The sequence below is a fragment of the Lampris incognitus genome, chromosome 17 (genome assembly GCF_029633865.1).
Source record: "Lampris incognitus isolate fLamInc1 chromosome 17, fLamInc1.hap2, whole genome shotgun sequence".
NCBI classification, from domain to species: Eukaryota; Metazoa; Chordata; class Actinopteri; order Lampriformes; family Lampridae; genus Lampris; species Lampris incognitus.
Window position 1 is genome coordinate 20,257,258 of NC_079227.1, and position 22,966 is coordinate 20,280,223.

Genomic DNA, 22,966 nt, shown 5'->3' on the forward strand with positions numbered 1-22,966 from the left:
ATTTCTGTGAAGTGTGGTTGAGTGGGTTTATTAGGTCACGGACATGCTGAAATTGAAACTACAATTCACTTCAGCCAAAAAGGTTTTAGTGGCATTATAGACATTACTTCATTTGGAAATGGATCTCGCCGTAAGTAGCCTGTCCAGAATTAGACTTAAAAACAGTGATCAGAAAACTGAATGCTTATATATATATTAGCCCAATAGCAGTTCGCCTGTGTCACTATTGCGCTCTCTCGTGATCCCCACTCTTTCCTGTTTTCTCCCATACAGCATTTAAGAATAGGCCCGCTAACCAGCTATTGTGTCACTACCTAAACAATTACGCACCAAAGCCAAACCATTGCGATCCCACGGTCGCCGTTTCGCTGTCGACAGAAAATATTGGCTTGTATTTTTGAAATGTGGTCCTGAAATTCCATATTGCGTTTGAGTTAAGTGAAAAATCCTCCAGAGGTGTGAGAGCCTCCATAGCCAATATCAAATCCAGCCTCTCTGTCACCCCAGTGTTACTCCGGCCAGGTGGATTTGGGTGTGTGGCGTTCTGCGCTTGCTCAAGCCCGCACACGTGCATGCACACCTACACACATATGCATGCTTACACACATTATTAAAAAAAAAAGGGGGGGGGAAACAAAGAGAAAGAAAGAAAGTCTTTGTAGATTGGAGAGGACAGGCAGGGATCGAGAGTGCAAAGTAAAAGGGTGAGGGTTAACTTTTCTCCAAAGGGTGTCAAAAAAAAAGGGGGGGGGGACTAAATTGGGTGTCAGAAAGCGCTAAGGAGCAGAAACAAGTCGGGCCCCCCCCCCCCCAGCTCCCATGTGGGTGGGTGACTCGCTTTTTATTTTACAGACAATGTCCCTTTAAAGAGCCCCTGTGTCTGGAAAGCCCATTAGATGTGCATATAAAATTTCCCCCATGATTAATAGTTGATGAGGCAGGGTTGGTCGGAGGGTACTACCAACATGTGGCCGGCAGGGCTCCTCCCCTGCAAGCTCACGTTACACTCCATAAACTTGCCACTCTTTCCCACCTATGCGTTTAAAAGGGAGGAGGGATCACTTGTCAAGAATGCCTTAGAAGAGTTGTGAAAACAGCCAGCCGAGAAGGAGAGCCATGCAGTTGCGGATGCAGCTTTCACACCAAGCCACAAGCCAGTCTGATCATTGACAGCGAGCGAGCGAGAGAGAGAGAGCGATAGAGAGAGATGAGAGCGAGAAAGTGGATGTATGTGTGTGTGTCGGTGTGTGCGTGAGGACCAGAGGCTCCAGAGGACGTCATACACTCCCAGAGAGAGGGAAACACACTGCCGGAGGAAGGCGTCCATCCTCACACGTTGTGGGACTGTAGGAAGAGTCAACAAGTTAGCAGCCCCTGACACATTCCCAGTGTGTCTTCCAGTAGTGGATGCAGTGAGTCCATGATGTGCATCTGAAGCCTACAGTCAGCTGAAGTGGATATAGCACTGACCGAGCTAGACATTTTCCCCCCTCCTTCAGCTCTCTCCGGAAGTGCTTCCTTCGTGACAAGGACTTTACTGAAAAGCGGCGTGATTCTCTGAAAAAAAAACCCAACAACATTTGAGTTGCGTGTGAGGCATTTGCGTTTATTTCGCCATGGATCAGCCAGCCAGCAGCTGCATGCGAAGCGCCCATCCCAGCAGCCCCATCTGGGGTTGCATGAGGAACCCTCACTCGGGGGTCCCGGGAGCCGGTCTCCAGTCGCCGTATCAGCAAGCCACCTTCTCCTTGCACCAGAAACCTGAGTTCCTGGCCTATACAGACTTCTCCAGCTCCTGTCTGGTGCCTGCCGCGCCCCACGCGGCGTACCCCCGCGACGACAGACTGTATCAGGAGAGCCACACCTCACCAGCAGGCTACCAGAGGGCCGACTGGCAGTTCAGCCCCTGCGAGACGCGGGTGAGGGGCCCGAGGCCTGCCCGCCGGTTGCCCCGGTGTCGGTGGGCGGCGGCGGGGGTGGAGGGGTGGGCGCAGGGACGGAGATGGACAGTGCAGGTGGAGACAGGCTGCCAGGGGCCGTGGCCGGGTGTCTGGAGGGAGAGTACTCGCCGCAGAGCGTGGCATCGGCTGACTCGGACAAGAAGAGCTCCAAGAGGAAGAGGGATGTCACAGGTGAGTCATGGTGCGCTGAGATTGATGAGGGTCAGCTGGAGGGGTACGCTGTCATATAGGAAGAGGAAAAGTTTATGCACGTCCAAGGTCTCGTCAGAGGAGGTGAAAAAAGGGGAAATGGAAAGGCTTGAAAATGTTCAGTGAAACGCAAATTAGGGAGTATTACAAAACTGAGAGTGGACGTATCCTCTTTTTGACTGTATGTTATTGTATGTCATGGTGGAGAAAAACAGTGTGGAGGAGACGTGGGTGCACGGGCCAGGAAATTGTTTCCGCTCTTGGTGTGGCGGTTTTTGACATTCACTGTAAGAAATAAAAACAAACACGGAGAACTTGGCGCAATACGAAAACCCGGGAAGCACATTTCTATCAAGTAGGACCAACGATATTATTGGCCATTGACTTTCGATGGTATTGTGTCCGGATGAAATTCAGATATTGTCATAGCTTGACAAAACAATTTTGTAATCTATATCAAGGATAACGAGAATCCGTTATGTCAAATTTCTCATGAAATAAGGTCCGAAATCTAGATTTGATTTGATGCTTTACTTACATTACTAAACAGTTCAATGCAATGAACCTCAGTTGGATTATTAAATGTGGTATTTTTGCATATGTGAGCAGATATGACATATGTGGACATCAGGTGAAATTCCCTATCATTATCACGGCGGTAATATTTTCCATGCCGTCCAGCACTTCCATGCAAAGTATTAGTTTCCGGTTCTTCTCCGTCCAAGACTAGATATGATAAGAGAGTCAATCTGAGAGAACGTGCCATGAAAGTCAAAGTACTATACACTGTGTGGTTAAACACCGAGCGATGGGTTGAGCCTTTTGCAGCGTCCAGTAAAGCGTGTGATTCATCTGTGTCAGAGCTGGCAAAGATACAGAACCAGTGTTTCTGTTTCCTAGCAAGACGGTCTTGAGCAGCACTCACCAGATTGCTATGCGAAAGGTGAGTAGGTGACGAGACTTTTGTGTTGGAGACACACGCTTAAGATGACAGTTGCATCCTCTGATTGTCCATTGGTTTCCAAAATGGACAAAGTGATTAGGTAGACATCTGAACTTTTCCTTGCGCCAGAGCATCCTTTGAAACGAACTATTGTTTTACAACAGCGGGGCCAGTTTCAGGATGCTGCCTCAGATAAATCAATTTGCTATTGCCCTTGAAAAGTTTGAGGCCCACACGTCTTAAAATTGAATATTTGACTTGTTTAAAACAACATAGCATCAAAACGTAATGCTACCGTAGTTGTTTGTATAGCAACAAACCATTTGTATTCATTTCAAAGTGAAAAATGGAAGATAGAAATAGAAAAATGAGATGCTACTGACACCTCTGTATTTCAGGCCTGCAATAATTTGAGACGCTCAGCTTGAAAAGTTGAACAGTTAGCTGGAATGACACGCCATTACGTGTAACATATTTTACATACATGTTACATACATGTGACATAGTTGACATGTAACATATGATACATACACATAACACATTTGTAACGTACATGTTACATGTATGTTACGTGTCAATGTGTAATATACATAGCATATACATTACATGTGTTATGTGTATGTAACACATATGTAACATGTTGTAACATATATATCACATATGTGTAACATATATGTGATGTGGTTTCATCCAATGGCTGTCTCGAATGCAACTCTGAATGAATGAAGTGTCTTCGTATCATTTACTCTTTCGCTAATGTATGAAGTGATGCACGATTTGGAATAAAAATAGTCTGCCCTTTTTGGATGATCTAATAATTTATTACTCTTAAATCAAAACTAAACTTCAAACTTGCTTGGTGCCAACTAAAAACACAGTAAAAGCAGAATTTTTTCGGTAACTGATATCCACAAAGTGCTAATTCCCACCAGTAACATGCACAACATTTCATGGCCTGCAGCAGGAGCAAAAGGAAAATGTTTATATTTATCCAATATCTATAGACATAATGTTGAAATGCTCTCCATTTCTTCCTGGCGATTGAAAATAAGACTATGTCCAAGACATCTGGTGCAAGCATCATATTCAGATTTCATCCATGGAAAGCCAAACGGGTCTGTTCTTAAATGAGGAAATTTTAAGGGGGGAAAAAAATTTTTTTTGAGCAACCCTGAGCTCTCTTCCTGTGTCTCTGTATAGCTTGCTAGGTTGCCCAAATCATCTTACGAAACCTTTTACACCGATACACGCCTGATAAGCACAACATTAGCATGATGAGCACAACACTAGAGTGACTCGTCCACCTTAATGTCCACATGACATCAGATTAAACTCTGTTGGGCCTTGACAAAACCATGTTAATAACACTATTCAATAACGCGAACGCTTTTAAAACGACATTCAGCTTTGGCAGCAAGAAATCGAAGCGGGTGAGAAAGCATTTGCAAATCTCAGTGTTTACTTTAACCCTGTTTGGGTTCGACCCTCTTCGGTTGGCCGCATCGTGACAGTTCAGGTAAGCTGTCACTCGTTAAAACTCAACACAGTGCAATACAGCGATGCTCCAATACGCTCTTGTGCTTATGCTAACCATCCCAAATTTCATTTTTGGCCTATTGTTTGACAAACCTAATCTGTCTAGTTGACAAAACTCTAAATACTGTTTGCAAATATCATCTAACCAGGTCAGCAACAGCCACAGGCCGTCAGACTTAACAGAGGGTTGGGGGGTATCGGGGGGTACAGACTCCCCCCCCCACCTTATTGTAACCTTCACTCACTACAGTGAAAACATGCCAGACCACGTCTGGTAAAATCACTTGCCTGCGAGCCTACTCTTTACATTCTTATCCATTGACATTTTCCTGTCGTTAAGCTGAAACACAATCTCCCACTGAGTGCATGCAACATGTCTGTCCACTACATAGCTTCTCAGTTTTGTAGAAAAAGGCCTATTCAGACCCGTATTGACTAGATGGTACGAAAAAAATAAAATAAAAAAAATCTCGTATTGGGGAAAATGTCCCGAGGCATCCTTAATACAGACAGGGCTGTTTTGAAGTTCTCTCATGTGCATGCAGCTATCTATGGATGCAATATTTTGTTGCGCTCGTGTTGATTATTACACATTATTGCACCTGAGCATGAACCATTGCATTGGTCACTGGATCTGATGTTTTCTCGCTGTAATATAAAATTTTCAATATGAAAGACATCACTGATAATAATAAAGATTTCCAATACATGCTGACCACAATAAACTTTATACTGAATGAAAAATCACGTAGGATTTCATACTGTAAGATTTGCTTTGTTACTTTCGGGTGAGGTCTGTTGACACATGTTTCGGAGTAAAATAATTATGCACAAAGTTCTCAAAAAAAAAAATTCACTCAGCTCAATTTGAAATTCTGGCTCTGACTTTTTACATAGTCAAATTCGGAGCTCTATCAGACGCGCAGTTTTCACCTGCAGTCTCCACTTTGAAGTAATCCTCTCATTTACACCAGCCCTCAATCCAGCCTTGATGAGGGCAAACCAATTTTACACCATCTACCCCCAAATAACCACCAAATGCTATTTGTCTTCACGGCCCTGCTGGGTGCAGAAGCTTACTCGCTGCACGTTTATGGCCCCTGGCTGTGCAGGATATTTATTGGGGGCCTGTTTAGTGAGAGTCGGTGTGTGTTTGTGTGTGTGTGTGTATGCATCTACTAAATCTGTTCTGCCAGGTGTTCAGTCAACTAAACCTGCTTGACACAGTTCCAGACCAAGACTGACCAGACCAGGCCGTGTGCATTGGAGCCATGTTATTAATGGGGCTCTAATGACAATAATAAGCTGTGTTTTTTTCTTTTGTTTTTTTTTTGTCTTAAGCCATCAGCTGCAGATACACTCATTGATTCCTTCTGTTACTGGCAAATTCATACACACACACACACACACACACACACACACACACACACACACACACACATGCTCTGGCTTATATGCTTGCATACACATGCGTATATATTAATGTACTCATGCAGAGACACGCACAAATACACACACACACACACACGCATATATATAATGTACCCATGCAGAGACACACACACACACGTATATATTAATGTACCCATGCAGACACACACACACACACACACACACACACACACACACACACACACACACACACACGCAGACCCTCATCTGCCAAGTCACATCTGGAGCAGACACTGCAGTCCATTTAACATTCTGGCCCAGGGCTCTGGCAAGCACTTAGCAAAACTTCTCACTTTTGACAAATTAGAACCATTTTCTTCAGATTACATCAGCTGCTTGTGTTGCTACCAATGCATATTTATTGCACAAACTCACTCCTTCAACACACAGAGATTTTACAGATATGTGGGGTTTTTCTTTTTGTGTTTTTTTAATGAAATGGCTCTCATTTGTATTCTTACGAGTAAACATGAGCTATAATTGTTTTATGAACCATAAAATAAACCGTCGCAAAAATCGTAAATCTCGCAGCTAGCTAAAAAGCAAAAAAGAAATCCGGTAATGTTGGGATAGATTGCAACAAAAAAAACAAACAAAACGTATCACTGTACAACAAAGAGCTTCCATCCAGAAACAGAAATCAATGTTTTTTCAATTTACACTGACTTTTATACACCATCGCTGGATAGAGATATCCCAGGTTCAGTGTACTTTCCACTGATTGTAGGTGTTTGCTGTCAGGTAGCGATGAGTTATTGTGTGTCCCAGAGGGAAACCTTCCCGGACACACGCACACACACACACACACGCACACACACTCTGAGCTGGACACATCCGTACCTTTGTTCTTTTGTTTGAGGCTTTAACGATGTTCCGCCGCATTCCACCTCTAACTCAGTCCCTCTGTGGCCTGATTTGGTGGCCCCGCGCCTGTACTGATATATGTTCACACACACACACACACACACCTTAATTTATACTGACACACAGATGGCCCCTGGTCATGTGTCATAACACAAACGCTCAAAAACTCACACATACATGGACACACACTCACACATACATGGACACACACACATACATGGAATGCAGAATACATCGAATCAATTGCAATGCACGTGCACATGCAGGCAAGGCAAGCACACATGCATGCTTGCACAGAAGTAGACACACACACACACATGCAGGCACGCACGCACGATGCAGGTGAATCGGGATCACGGGGCCAGGCGAGGGTGGTCTCCTTTTAAAGCGGTGGCCTGAGTGTTTACTATATGAGGGGCCTCCCACTAAAGATTCTTTGGAGTTTTTGGTTTGTTGGTCGGCAAGTTCTCAGACCTGTGTAACAGGCTACTAGCGCCCGGTCACAAAATGGCTGAGTGGCTAATTCAAATCAGATTAGCCACAGGGAGAGAGAGAAAAAAAAAGTGAGAGTTGAGTCAATTGGTGGAAGCAGCAGTGAATCCACAAGCACCTTATAGTATCCCCTCATACGTTTGTTTCAGCTGGAGGAAAAACCCCCCAGTGAAGCCCTTTGGCCAGGAGGAAGGGTTAGCGCGTCAGCATTTCAAAACTGATTCTTAATTTTCTTTATCCTGTTGCTGGAAATGTCGTTTATACCCGAAAATCATGCACACTGTAGAAAAACAAAACAGGAAACCGGCTCTGAAAATAACAGATCAGTGTCGGTTCCCCTGTATACACCATCTGCTGCCCTCTGTGTTGAATTTCTGTCAGTTTACAGGAGACGGAAGAGACGAATAGTCAGAAAAATCATTTTTACCTCAACCAGCCGGGTGTAATATTGTTGTAGACAGGAGGGGCGGAGGAGTACACATGCACACATGCACACATCAGTTGTCACCCTCTGAAAAAAAAGAAAAAAGAAGAAGTCTTCTCTCTCTGCTCCTCAGATATCCATGACTCCAGCTTTAAGGTGGATTCCAGCTGCAAGGCCAGAAAGGAGCGCACGGCGTTCACCAAGGAGCAGCTGAGAGAGCTGGAGGCAGAGTTTACCCACCACAACTACCTGACCAGGCTCCGCCGCTACGAGATCGCCGTGAACCTGGACCTCACAGAGAGACAGGTACACTCAGCCGACCCCCCCCCCCAAACCCGATGGCTCGGTGGGCTGAAACAGAATTAAAACACTTTTGCAGCGCCGTGAATCACAATTGTAGGGAAATACCGATATTAATTACTTATCAAGGTAACTAAGAAATATAAAAGATCAAATTGGTAGGGGGCGCCTGGGTGGTGTAGCGGTCTATTCCGTTGCCTACCAACACGGGGATCGCCGGCTCGAATCCCTGTGTTACCTCCGGCTTGGTCGGGCGTCCCTACAGACACAATTGGCCGTGTCTGTGGGTGGGAGGCCGGATGTGGGTATGTGTCCTGGTTGCTGCATTAGCGCCTCCTCTGGTCAGTTGGGGCGCCTGTTCGCGGGGGAGGGGATAGCGTGATTTCCCACGTGCACTGTCAGGGGAAAAGAAGCGGCTGGCGACTCCACATGTATCGGAGGAGGCATGTGGTAGTTTGCAGCCCCCCCCCGGATAGGCAGAGGGGGTGGAGCAGCGACCGGGACGGCTCGGAAGAGTGGGGTAATTGGAGGGGGGGGGGTCTGATTGGTAAAAGTGCAATGATAAATCTGTGATGTAAATAAGTGTTGCAGTCTGAGTCTGAACACATTTATTCCCTCGCTTTAGAATAGACTTCATTCACTTTTACACGGCAAGATCTTCTGAGCGGTGTTGCACCTCGCACGGCTGTCTTGACCAATAACACAAAATGATAATAATACTAAAGGAATATGCTCAGAGACAAACAGCTGGATCCTAAACAAGCTCACGGAAGCATATTCCCAGCTAACCCTGATGTCATTCTAGCATGCTTTGGCTAAGCTAGATGCTAAAATGAAAGCGCCCAATATTTCCTTAGTGTCGTATTAAAGTGCATGAATGTCTGCAGGCCGCCGGTGTTACAAGGTAAGGGGATCGCACTTGTTAAGCCTCCATCAGTAATCGACTAGAAACAGAAAAATAGAAACCTCGCAACTTCTAATGACCAAGGGCCGCAATGTATGTGCTAGAAATGAAAATAAGTAGCCCGTCAAAGTAAAATACTACCGAGCATTAACACGTATTACGTATTTTATCATGAAGTGGAGAGCCTTATTGTTGTAATGAAGCTAGTGCGTTGTCTCTGTCTCCTCCCGGTGTGATATACCACATGGCCACCATCACTGGCCACCATGTCCTTAGCTAAATGTTATCCAACAGTTTTGCTTTTGTTTCTATTTCCGCCGTTTGGTTCTTTTGTGCCTTGCGAAGGCCGCGTGGCGATATCACGGGATAATGCGAAAAACGGTCACGTGACCGTTTCAGGGCAATGCTTCGGATTCAAAGTGACCGTCTTTGCTATTTGACAATAACAAATCCAGAGCCAGTTTAGTGTGGGTAAGAACCCAGACAACGTCATCGGCCTATGTCTGCTCTGTCCCCACAGAAGTAGAAATATTTTAATGAGTCTGGGTGGTCCCTTGGTGAGGCAATAAATTTCTCTTTTGGGGGCTTGTTTGAAAAAAGTCATTTTAGAATCTGTTCAAGATTTTCTCCCCCCCCAATTTTGTTGAAGTAGAATTGCATGTCTCTTTCATGAGTGGGTGGTAGAGGCAGACTTGATGAGACAGAGCTAACATTTGGTAGATGGCGTTGGATGGAAACTGAGTCTGTCTCTGAGCCTTACCCCCTCTTGTGCCCAGTGTCCCAGCTCCTCCTAATGTGGCCACACTGCCACAGTGACCACACATACAGTATAGTCTGCTCCCAGATCTATTTCCCAGGCCTCTGGAATGCACACACACACACATACGCACACGCACACACTCACACTCAAACACATGCAATAGGCAAACACATACCCCATGTGTGCAACACACAGACTTGCACACAGACAGAAAGTTGCACGTACAAACACATGCATGCATACACACACACATGCACGATCACACACACACATGCACGATCACACACACACACACACACACACACACACACACACACACACACACACACACACACACACACACACACACATCCCTAGTCAGGTCCCAGCTCAACTGTGGGCTCAGAGTCCCTCTGCAACTCAGCAACTTTCTCCAAATCATCCTACATGTTTTGGCACGATGCCATTCCTTCAATCTGTCATGATGAACAAACAAAATCAGAGACGAAGAGACTATTATAAATAGTGTGGGGACAGATTTATCCTTGTCCGAGCGTTCCTGTGGGGAATGCTCAGAAGGACGCACAGAAATCATCCATACTCTCCTTGAGCTCAAAAGCTCAACTAAGGGAAAGTGGCTGTCTGGCTTGCACACTCATTATACCCCCACAGGGGTTTATTTATGTTAGCTTTTAGCATGTTCTTGATTTATAACTGGTTTATAGCACATTAATATTACCCGAATAAGAACTTTATGACAGCTGCATTTTTTTTATCTCCTTTAAATGGCACACTGTACCGTTTTTTACATCGTGAGTGATGTAATACATGAGAACCTACTGCAGCCTAATGAAAGCTAACGTCACGGACTGAGTCAATATTAGTGAATATGCTCGCATAGCTGTTCTGAAACGCATTTTAGCTGTTATTAATGAGTTCGCAGCCACAGTTTATTCAAAGCTTCACCACATTTAACGCATGTGACATGTCGAGCAGAAGTCCTTCATCAAGAACTTAACAAATGTGCACACACCAACGTCTTTCTTTCCTGTCCAGCACCTTGTCGGGGCCTAGGAAGTGTGTGCGCTCCGCTGCTATTCTTGGCTGGACATTTTAAGAATGATATCATAGCCATTTCAGAACAGTGCAATGATACAGCTGAGCACAATCCACTGTGAATAAATCTACATCCTGTGTAGGCCGACATCCTGATAGTTGACTCCTGCGACCTGCTGTTCATGTGATACTCTCTGACTGAGTATGGAGAGATGTACGAGCCAAACCCGAGTGCTTTGTGTTGCCCACTCGTTCTCCTTAGAAGGCCAACGCTCGCTAAGCCACAGTTTATACGCTGTGCTGTAAGATTTGCGGGGGGGGGCGATGGGCCCATTTTTCTGCTGACTGTGTGTGTTGTAAGTTTTGTTCAAAATATTACGAATACAGAGAAGCGAGAGGGGAAGAAAAAAAAAGGCAGTCAGGAAATCAAAGAAGCCAAAATGAAACGAGATGTCGGAGGATTTATTAGGTACCGTTGATGCATTTTGAGCAGTGTAATTAAAACTCTCTCTGAATCTTGTTTTGGGATTTTAACATGCTGAAGCATTGCAAAAACATTGCAGTACCGCATTATGTTGAGGCATCAAGCGTTATTGATCAAGAGTCTATGGGGGGGGGGGGGGGGGCGCGTCTGGGTAGCGTAGAGGTCTATTCCGTTGTCTACCAACACGGGGATCGCCGGTTCGAATCCCCATGTTACCGCCGGCTTGGTCGGGCGTCCCTACAGACACAACTGGCCGTGTCTGCGGGTGGGAAGCCGGATGTGGGTATGCGTCCTGGTCGCTACACTAGCGCCTCCTCTGGTCGGTTGGGGCGCCTGTTTGGGAAGAGGGGAGGGGTAACTGGGGGGACTAGTGTGATCCTCCCTGCTATGTCCCCCTGGTGAAACTCGTCACTGTCAGGTGAAAAGAAGTGGCTGGCGACTCCACATGTATCGGAGGAGGCATGTGGTAGTCTGCAGCCCTCCCCGAATCGACAGAGGGGGTGGAGCAGCGACTGGGACGACTTGGAAAATAGGGTAATTGGCCAAGTACAATTGGGGAGAAAAGGGGAGAAAAATCCCCCCCCCAAAAAAACAAAGAGTCAATAGGGTGGTTTTCATACCTCGCCAGTCCAGTTTGACGTCCCTGCTAACCTGAATAACTCCTTGAAAGCGCCTCTAAGTGTTGTAAACTGTGATTCATAGGTTCCTGTCTTTGTCTCCTCCAGGTTAAAGTGTGGTTCCAGAACAGGAGGATGAAGTGGAAGAGGGTGAAAGGCGGCCAGTCCGCCTCGCCCAACGACATGGAGAACGATGACGTGGACTCCGCCGCTTCGCCGAGCTCCGAATGAGAGAGGATCTGCGAGGAGACTGGCCTCGGCGAAAGAAAAGCTCCCGAGATTTGGATGGCCTCGTGAGGCCGAGGGCATAGGAATTTGTTCACATCATCCGGACACCGACGCAGCACAGTGGGACCCCCAGAATCGGAACAAATTTCGAATTCCCCTCCCCGTAAAACAAACAAAAAAAACAAAAAAAACCAACAAAAAAAAAACCATTCGGCAAGACTCCTTTTCTATTTTGTGTTGTAAATACTGTAGGCCTTAGTGGATGAATGTTGATATTAAAAGTCCACCTCAACACATGAATAGCACACAAATGCTCTGTTTGAAAATGCCAATTCTTGTCTATTGACCGTAGTCAGAGATTAAAGATGATAGTTTGCTATATTGGCAAGTCTTTTCTCATTGAATGTTGCAGAACAATTACAAAATTCCATGCAATAGCCTCCAGGCCAGCGATGACATATCGGCCCACTGATGTGATTGTGTTTGAGTACATCCCCTTTGGTTCCCATATCGTAATCATGGTCTTGGACGCTTGACTACAACCACCTGCGAAAACTCTTAACTGCGCAGGAGTTGCCAAACCATAAGTGCCTTCAAATCTGATTTTTCTTTATTTTATTTTTTTTTTATCTTATGTTGTCAATTTTTGTTCTTCCCTAGAATATAGTTGTTCTTTTTTTGTCAAACATTTTTGTACTATTTTCTTACATTTCGAATGCTTATGATAAAACACAGATGTTGCCTATCTCAAAAAAAGAAAAAAGAAAAAAAAAAGAATAAATCATCTGTTACAAAATGGGGAAAATATCTTGATAATTTCTTCCACCCAAAACAACCGAGTTATGATTTGTCAGTAGGTAAATCTGTAACCTTGGCTGCTGCTTTTGTCTTGTGTAAACGTCTTGGTCAGACTTTATGACTGTAGCCCCGAGACGTGAGAGAAGAAAAAAAAATCACCACTGGGTTACTGCCCACAGATGATTCTACTTTCATCAATGGCAGACATCAAAAGTGATAAATCATATGTGGTTCTGTGTGTGTGTGTGTGTGTGTGTGTGTGTATATGAGCTTGTGCTTGCATGAGCTGCATGCATGTAAAAGCATGATGTGTAGTGTTGTGCAGGTGTGTATGCTACGGGGGCACACTTCTGCATACATGTGTGTGTCTCAATGTGTACGTGCATGCTTGAGCTTGTGCGCACATAATAGAGTGCAGCATAGAAAATCCCTCCCAATGACGTTAGCCTAATTATCTTCATTAATACCTCATGTGGAGGTGGGATATCCCCAAAGTCAGATCCAAATCAGCTCTAATCGACACCCACCTAGATCCAGGCTATGGGGACTCTAATCCTCAAGGATGTTTTTATAGTGGCAAGTGGTCTCCTCTAGACCCAGGGCAGATCGCTCTGATTGGGCTAAATTGACCTGACATGTACTGACAGCACTATAAGTGGATGTGAGTGAGTGTGAGTTTGAATAGCTACATTCACTTTGCACACCATCACTGTCATTCCAATCAGCTCACAAAGGGCGATTAACCTGACGAGGTGGAGTCAGCCTCCAAAACCGAACTATTTGGCCCTTGCACACTATTTTCGACGGAAGCATCTGGATGGGGCCAATTTCATCTCAACCTGAGTGGAACTTAGACAAACCCACGCATGGGGCCCCCAGGACCAGAGGAAAAAAAAAACGAAGTTTGCTGGCTGACCACTTGCGTATGATGGAAAGGGGAAATAATAGGTGGGTATGGGTGAAAAGACGGCTTCTCAAGTACAGGATGTTGTTGTAGCAGGTAGCCAGTCATCCAATTTCCTGCTTCCCAAAGAAAACAAGAACTAGAGCATAGGAGTCCCGGGGCTCACAATGGTGGGCCTATGCTCGAGTCCGGGCCGGCCAAACAAAGCCCTCAGAGGTTATTGCCCTTTCTGTTGGCCCATTGGAGCAGGGGGCGTCGGGAGGGCGGTGTGGTCGTTCCACGCGTACACACACAGGTTAGGGGTCAGGTGTTACTGTACGGCTGACCCCTCTGGGCGCCTGCTGCAGCTGCTGGGGGTGAAATAACTCCAAAGCCCATTTCTCCCCTCACTCAGCCTCTATTAGGGGCTATTATTGTATTAACGGTAATAGTAGTCAAAATAAACCATGTCCAATTGTAATGATAGTATTAATGCCAGCAGTGTAAACCAATGAAGCTGGAATGTTGTTCTTTCACCACAGAGGTTTCTTTAAAAGGCAGCAGGGTGGCCAAATTTATGGATTAGATTTAATTTGATGGTATTGTGATTGGGGTGGTGGCGGTGGGTGGGGTGGGGTTTTGCACACCCTGAGAAGGTTAAAACTGCAGACTTCCCATTCCCCTAACATTGCAAATCCAACCCCCCCCCCAAAAAAGGAGTTTGTCCAAGGAGTAAAAAAACAAAACAAAACAAAAAACCCCCCCGATATTTTCTTACCCTCTCATTTATCTTGTACATCTTGTTGTGCTTTTATTGATTTAAGATTGATTGATTTGCCCTCAGGACTTTCGAAATCACTAGAGCACGGCCGGTTCATGCAACAGTGACTTCTAAAAATACGGTCATTCTCCCGCGTTGCCAAAAAATTTCAGTTGACAGTGGCACAGAAATAAAGGCCGAGGCAGCCACAAGAAAAAAGGGGGATGAGGAGAGTTACATCAATACCTCTTCAGCGCTGATTGGAAAAGCAGACTCCTCTGCAGGAAACATTCTTGAAATAACTCCTGATTTGGTACCCGGTGGATACAACCCTTTAAAAGAAAGAAAAAAAAAAGATAATAATAATAATGCACACAGCTCAGCAACGGCAGTCATAAGAAAACATTTGTCAGAGCTCGAAGCGGTCGGTGACTTCACCCCTAACACTCAACAGGAATATAGTTAAAATGGGCTTTTGACATACGGAAGATATTGCTGCTAAAAGCGCAGCTTACCGAGGTTTCAGCCAAGCGCTCTATTTAAGTGAGGGGCTCTCGACCAAACCGCGGCACCGGCACAACGCTAAAAACATTGCATTTGTGGAGAAATGTCACTTGTGGTTACATGGGCAGCTGCGCTACACCGTTTCCATTTGAGAACATTTCCAGTTATGAATCATTCATCGGGATATAATGGCATTAATCAAAAACGAGGCCTACAAAGCCTCAAAGAATTCGAGGACGCTTACCACCGTGCAGTCTGCACAGTCATAGGAAAAAAGATTAATTTTGCCGTGCAATATTTCCAGAATATCTATATATGCATTATCAATAAAACGCAGCAAAAATAAATACCGTGGCTACTCTGTCAACCCTATATAAACTTTATTGAGGCTGCAAGGGACTGAAGCCATCGTAGTTTTTATTTCAAAGAAGGGAAATAGGAGCGAGGCAGCAACGTGCAACAAAATCCGCAAGAAAGGTGTTAACCCGTCCCACCACAGGTCCAGAAACACTGTGTATCTTGGCCTACTGATCCACCAAGCAGGCCCGTGGCGCTTTTATTTTGAAAATCCCGTGCTTTGCGCGCAGCCCTGGCTCTGGTCGGTGAAGACCTTGATGGATGGCCGGAGGTGTGAGGGTCAGCGCTAAAAGAAGTGACCTTAGAAATTAATGCGTGTCCTTGTCCTACGGAGTCCTGCGCCGTGCTCCGCGAGCGAGCGAGCGAGACCTGCATGCTGTTAGTGTTTACTGAGGCAGCAGTTCACCCGCCACATCACACACCCGCTTTCTGCAGCCCTGACGGGCTCGCACACACAGGCACCGCTGTCACCATACAAGATAGGGAGCGTTAACACAACATCATAATGTGATAATGTGGTGTGTGTGTGTGTGTAACTGTGTTTCTGTGTGTGTGTGTGTTTGTGTGTAACTCTGTGTGTGTGTGTGTGTGTGTGTGTGTGTTTAACTGTGTTTCTGTGTGTGTGTGTGTGTGTGTGTGTGTGTGTGTGTGTGTGTGTAACTCTGTGTCTGTATGTGTGTTTAACTGTGTTTCTTTGTGTGTGTGTGTGTGTGTGTGTGTGTGTGTATGTGTGTTTAACTGTGTTTCTTTGTGTGTGTGTGTGTGTGTGTGTGTGTGTGTGTGTGTGTGTGTGTGTGTGTGTGTGTGTGTGTGTAACTGTGTTTCTATGTGTGTGTGTGTGTGTGTGTGTGTGTGTGTGTGTGTGTGTGTGTGTGTGTGTGTGTGTGTGTGTGTGTGTGTGTGTGTGTTTAACTGTGTTTCTGTGTGTGCATAGCTTTGTATGCAATTTGAATAAAACAAAGTGTGTGGCCCTGTAATATCCAAGCGGAACCATCTTCACACTAAATATTTACTTATAGATAGATAGACAGACGGACGGACAGACAGACAGACAGACAGACAGACAGACAGACAGACAGACAGACAGATAGATAGATAGATAGATAGATAGATAGATAGATAGATAGATAGATAGATAGATAGATAGATAGATAGATAGATAGATAGATAGATAGATAGATAGATAGATAGATAGATAGATAGATAGATAGATAGATAGATAGATAGATAGATAGATAGATAGATAGATAGATAGATAGATAGATAGACAGACAGACAGACATAGAATGAAACTGAAGTACTTGGTGCCTATAAAATGAAGAGATGTATATTTGCTGTATATAAAAGCAGAGTGGATCAAGAGCTGTGTTAGAAATAAAAAAAATGGAAATGAAACTAGAGCAGATCTAGCGTCGAGTTCATTTTTCTGTGTAAAGAAATGGGTTGTTAAACTTGAAGAAAAGGCCAGTTTTTTTTTTTGAAAGCATACACTGAAAAATATTTCCTCTTTGGTGGCTTTCACTTGGCAGTACATCTGTTATTCTCTTTTATGACGCCAACAAAGACATTTCCCTGACTGGTGTCCTGTTGAAACATCATTAAAGATTAAAAAAAAGAAGATGTCAGCGTAGAAAACCTATATATATTACAGTTATGATACATTAATGGAAAGCTTTGGCTTCATGCCAGCTGAGTTTGCATATTATCCATAACAAATATTCAACAGCGGCAAAACATGCTAGTGCCAATATCATCAAAAATACTTTACATCTAAGTGAACGCTGATGATAATGTGCATAATTAACACTAATTAGCCGTGATACATCCAGTTTTAGGGCGGCATACAGCGAGACCTGAGGCTGGCTGGACAGAAAAGCTTTGTATAAATTGCATACCGTTTTCTCACTCCGTCTAATGTTGCGTCCCTTCTTTTCTGATCTGACGTTAAGGACCTGTCCCAGACATGTCTGTCTCACTCTTTTGTGGACTGCCAAGTAAAAGACAAAAGTGCGCTGTGCTTTGTCAAGTAAAATCAGCCCTGGAGAAAGTGAATGTGAAGAGGCCGCTCCACTTTTTCCCCTGGCCCTCTCCTCTGCCCTGCTCTCCTTTTATCCCTCTCGGCTAGCTGCTTGCAGAGGGACTGAGAAGACGAAGCGCACATCCTCTCTTTCTTTTCATCCTTATTTCTATTTAAGGGTCACCTGCAATTCTATTCCTCCTTTTTTTTTGAAAAGCCGATCTTGTCTGCGTGTCTGTTTTCAACCTCTCACACATGCAAGACAGAGGCTGCTGAACGGCGGAGAGGAGGGGGAGGAAATGTCCAATGTCTTCAGTACATCCTCCCAAGACAGCCGTTGTGTTGAAGGAGGCATACAAGGCAACATCCATTTGCCTGTATGTACGTATGTGTGGGGGGTGTTGTGTGGGTGTCTGTGGCTTTACATGTGCATGTGTGTGTATGTGTCTAGTTCAAGTGTGTCATGTCGAGAGTGTGCATCTACGAACATGCTTGCACATGTGTGAAGTTGTGCATCAGCCGGTATATACCTGGGGATAACAGAGCAAGTTTGCCAGATCGGCCTGTTTGTATTCAGTGGGATGTGGTAAGCGAGAGTCACCGGTGATCCCCTCCTCCACTCATTCTTCCACAGCCCACCGCCCTCTCATCTCCCATGATTAGCGACTCCTACAGGACTGATAAATCTTCCATTTCCATTGCACAATCAGTCAAGACGGGCCTGAGTTGGGGAGCCGCACAACATTAAATTATCCAAGACTTCCTGCAAAGGTTCCTTTGGACATTGTGTCTTTAGCTTAGTGGATACCAGTAACCTGAGGCCATTGGGACCCTGATGAAATGGTCCCTCTGGCTGGTACCACAGACCTGCTCTTCCTCCGCCTGACCCGGAGTCAGGTCATACAGCAACAGTTTAAGTCTTCAAATCATCACACAAAGGACCACTCGATCAAAGCATGTGCTTAGCGGGGTACTTTTAGAGGGGCTTGTCCTAGTAGGACACAAAACACATCATGATGATGTGTCAGTGTGTGGAGCTTGAGGCCTTATTGTCATATACTGACATGGAGACTAGGGTTGTAGTACTCAAAAACAGACTCGGTCTCGAGTCCGCAATTTGAAGGTCTAGGTCTCATCTTAGACATCACAGCATAATGACTTGGTCTCGGACATTGCAGACTCATAACTCGTGGTCAAATACAATACTTTAATCTACTTTTTCTTTTATTTTTGAGCTGAATATCAAACTTCACCAAAGGAGATTGATAAAATGCAATCTAATTTGTATTTACGTTATGTCTCTGACATATTTTGAAAATTTAATTTGAAACATTCCTCCCTTGGTAGAAGAAAAATACACAAAAGTCCAAATAAATATTACAGCATAATAAAATTTTAAACAGTAATGGAGTTTAATTGGACTTGCACTGTTCTGGTATCAACTTTACATAAGTTTTGGCCCCATCGGTCTTGAGTTGGATTCATGACCTTTAGAGTCTTGGATTTGACTCAAAAAGCTTTGGTCATGGACTTGACTCGCCCCCCCCTTAAGACTTGGTCTGGACTTGGTCTTGCCTTGGGTCATCTTGACTGCAAAGACGGTAACAAAATCAGTGTGTTATAAAATAATCGTAGGACGTAGTATACTCCAGAGTAAAAGGTGGGCTGTCAGGGCCATCAGGGCCTTTTCTGCTGGCTCTGTCAAAATCAAAATAATCTGTTTGTCAGAGTAAAATTGAAGTGTGCCTAAAATGTGCCTGAATTACTTGTTTTCTCATTGGGCTGAGCAGGACTTTCCTATAATAATAATAATAAAAGTTTTATTTATATAGCACTTTTCTAAAACAATGCTACAAAGTGCTTTACGAAGAAATAAAACCAGACAAGGCAAAAATAAGAGTAAGACCAAATAAGCAAGAGTAAAAATAAAAACAGTATAAATAGATAAAAACAAATATCAAACATTTGTGAAAGTTTTAAGATGAGAATTAAAAGACGCTAGAGACTTGGCTTGTCTTAGTTCAACAGGAATAGTTCCATAGTGTGGGGGCTCTAACAGCAAAAGCCCAATCACCCTTTGTAACAAACCAAGACCTGGGAATAACCAGCAGGGCTCCATCTGCAGATCTTAATGGTCGAGGGGGCATATACCAGGTCAATAAATCACAAATGTATGTAGGAACAAGACCATTTAAAGACTTAAAAGTGAGCAATAAAATTTTAAAATCAATTCGAAATATAAAAGGGAGCCAATGTAGGGAGGCAAGCACAGGAGTGATATGGTCATGCCTCTTTGTCCCGGTAATGAGCCGAGCAGCGGGTTTTGTACCAACTGCAGATGGTGGAGGGAGCCCTTGCTGATACCAGAATAAAGTGCATTACAATAGTCAAGCCGAGAATAGATAAAAGCATGTACAACTTTTTGTAGATCGGCAATAGATAAAAACGACCTAATTTTGGAGATTACCTTGAGCTGGAGAAAGCATGACTGAACAACATGTTTGATTTGATTATCAAAACTGAGGTTAGCATCGAATATTCCCTCAAGATTCCTAGCAGCCTGCTTAAGACTATCTTTCAGACCACCAAGATTAGTAACAAAAGGGCTGATGGAATTTTTGGAACGGAACAGAATGAGCTCAGACTTATCATCATTACATTTGAGAAAAAATTCAGACATCCAGGATTTAATGTCAGAGAGGCAAGTTGTGCGATTTGCTCGGACACTAGGATCTGTGGGTTTTAATAGCATGTATAACTGAGAGTGTGTCGTCCTGGTACGTTAAACTGCAACCATCGAGTCATCGGCGACTAAACCGGCACCCCCACTTCAACCCTTGGGTTGTTGTGAGGAGGGTGTGTGGACACCCAGCAGGACTAAAAACAAAACCTGTCAAAGGGCGGATGAGTTCCTCTGTGAACCAACGGCCATCCATACCTGGAGAGGAGATAGGGACCACCAGGTACCCCCCCCCCCGAAACACAATGATGACTCAACCTGTTGAGGCATCAGCTATGCTCTTATGACCTCCATAGGTTACAGAACTGATGATGATAACTGAGTGTCGTCAGCATAAAAATGGTAGAGCACATTGTGATTTTGAATGACCTGGCCAAGGGGCAGCATGTATATAGAAAAGAGAAGGGGGCCAAGAACTGAGCCTTGAAGGACATCACAACTCAGCTGAGCTACCGATGAGGTAGAGTTACCCAGAACAAAAGAAAAAGTTCTGTTGGGGAGGTAAGAGCATAATAAGCTAAGAGTCGAGCCGTTGATGCCAACCCAAGTCTCTAAGGGATGTAAGAGGATGTTGTGGTCGACTGTGTCAAAGGCAGCACTGTCTAAAAGAGCTAAAATTGAGCAGTCACCTCTATCTGCAGTCAGCAGTAGGTCATTAGTGATGTTAACTAGAGCTGTCTATGTACTATGAAGTGCTCTAAATCCAGACTGGAAACTATTAAAAACAATATCAGTGTTCACAAAAGAAACCTATTGAGAAGAAATTACTCTCCCCAGAACCTTTGATAGAAAAGAGAGTTTAGAGATTGGTCTGTAGTTACTTAGGAACAAGGGATCTAAATTAGGTTTCTTCAGCAATGGGTGAACAAAGGCATGCTTAAAACTGTCTGGAAAAGAACTAGAGGCCAGAGCAGAGAGTCTTGATGCATGCTCAATAACCAAGGTAAGACAATCAAAGAAGGTTGAATCAGTTCATCTGGATATGTTTATTATAAATGTTGTACCCAGATGAACTGATTCAACCTTCTTTGACATACGTCAGATAATTATTAAGAATTTACAAACTAATGGGACTACTACTACTACTACTACTACTACTTTTGGCTGCTCCCATTAGGGGTCACCACAGCGGATCATCCGTTTCCATTTCTTTCTGTCTTCTGCATCTTCCTCTGTCACACCAGCCACCTGCATGTCTTCCCTCACCACATCCATAAACCTCCTCCTTGGCCTTCTTATTTTCCTCTTTCCTGGCAGCTCCATATTCAGTATTCTTCTCCCAATATAACCAGCATCTCTCCTCCACACATGTCCAAGCCATCTCAATCTGGCCTCTCTTGCTTTGTCTCCCAACTGTCCAACTTAAGCGGTCCCTCTCATATAATCGTTTCTAATCCTGTCCTTTGTCTTTACTCCCAGTGAAAATCATAGCATCTTCAACTCTGCCACCTCCAGCTCCGCCTCCTGTCTTTTCGTCAGTGCCACTGTCTCCAAACCATATAACATAGCTGGTCTCACAACCATCTTGTAAACCTTCCCTTTAATTACAACTAATGGGACTGACAGTTGAAAATGCTTCCTTAAGCAGCTTAGTGGGAATGATGTCTAAGATGCTGGAGGATGAGTTCATATTGGAGACTGTACTCTCTCACACTGAAATTGTAATTGGTTGAAACTGGGTGAAAGAGGCAGAATTAACATGGGGCATGGAACGAATGCAAGAGCCTGGTTGGATTTGGGACCTGATATTCTCCACCTTATTTACAAAATAAGTGAGCATTCTTTCGGACAACTCAACGTCAGGTTCAAAAGGAGAAGTGCAAGGGCCATTAACAGCATCAATTACTCTGAAGAGAACTTTAGGATTGTGGTTATTTCTTGATATTGTTTCAGAGAAGTACGCTGATCTCGCATCTTTAACTCCTCTCTGGTGAATTAACATTTGGGTTTTAAGGGTGTTATGTGCTAATTCGGACTTGCTGACCCTCCATTGTTGTTCTGGTTTTCTACGGAGTCTTCTAAGGGCACGATTGTGATCATTCAGCCAGGGGAGGTTATTTGGGTTTTCTGTCCTCTAAACACATCATAGCTCCTTGGACAAGCACTAATGGTATTGCTAGCCTATCACTGAAGCCCGAAGCTGCAAACCGATTACAACTTTGAGTGACCGCATCTCAGCCAATCAAATTTTGATGTGTAGTGCCAGAACGCCACAGGGGCCCCGCGATGTATAGCCGCTAGCCTCCGGTGTCGTCATCAACTTTTGAGCTTGAGCCTTTGGCGGGTTGTGAGCAAACTAAGCGTAATGGCCGCTGCATTCACAGCTACTGACGATCTTGTTGCCAATCTACTTCATGTTTTTCGCGAATCTGGATGGATTGTCTGCAATTTTTACACGTTCTCCCAAATGGACAAAATTACTGGATGAATTTTGCACGATAAGGCTGCCACAAATCTGTTAAGTGAGGCGGAACTTCAGCTCCAGGTTGGAAAGCGTTGCGCCGATAATATTGTGGCCATGCTCTACTGAATTTGCTGAAGTTGTGCGAGAGACTGGTGAACACTGCGTCAATTGTGTGGAAACATTTTTGTCATCTGCACCAAACGGTAGCCCGGACGGATTACGTGCTCGGTCGCATGTGTGTGTCTGTCCGCGGCTAATCTCGCAAAGTACTGGACCTGTATCTGCCTTTATGATCAAGAACCTCTCGTGGTTGC

General features: G+C 44.5%; 1 protein-coding gene across 1 annotated transcript; it reads left to right on the plus strand.

Annotated features, from left to right (window-relative positions):
- The first annotated feature begins 1,044 nt into the window (after window positions 1-1,044).
- meox1 (mesenchyme homeobox 1) lies at window positions 1,045-13,010 on the plus strand. Its single transcript, XM_056296558.1, is given in 4 exon segments — window positions 1,045-1,926; window positions 1,929-2,132; window positions 7,995-8,167; window positions 12,070-13,010. Coding segments are annotated over 4 exon segments (810 nt in total). The 5' UTR covers window positions 1,045-1,616; the 3' UTR covers window positions 12,193-13,010.
- Window positions 13,011-22,966: the final 9,956 nt, after the last annotated feature.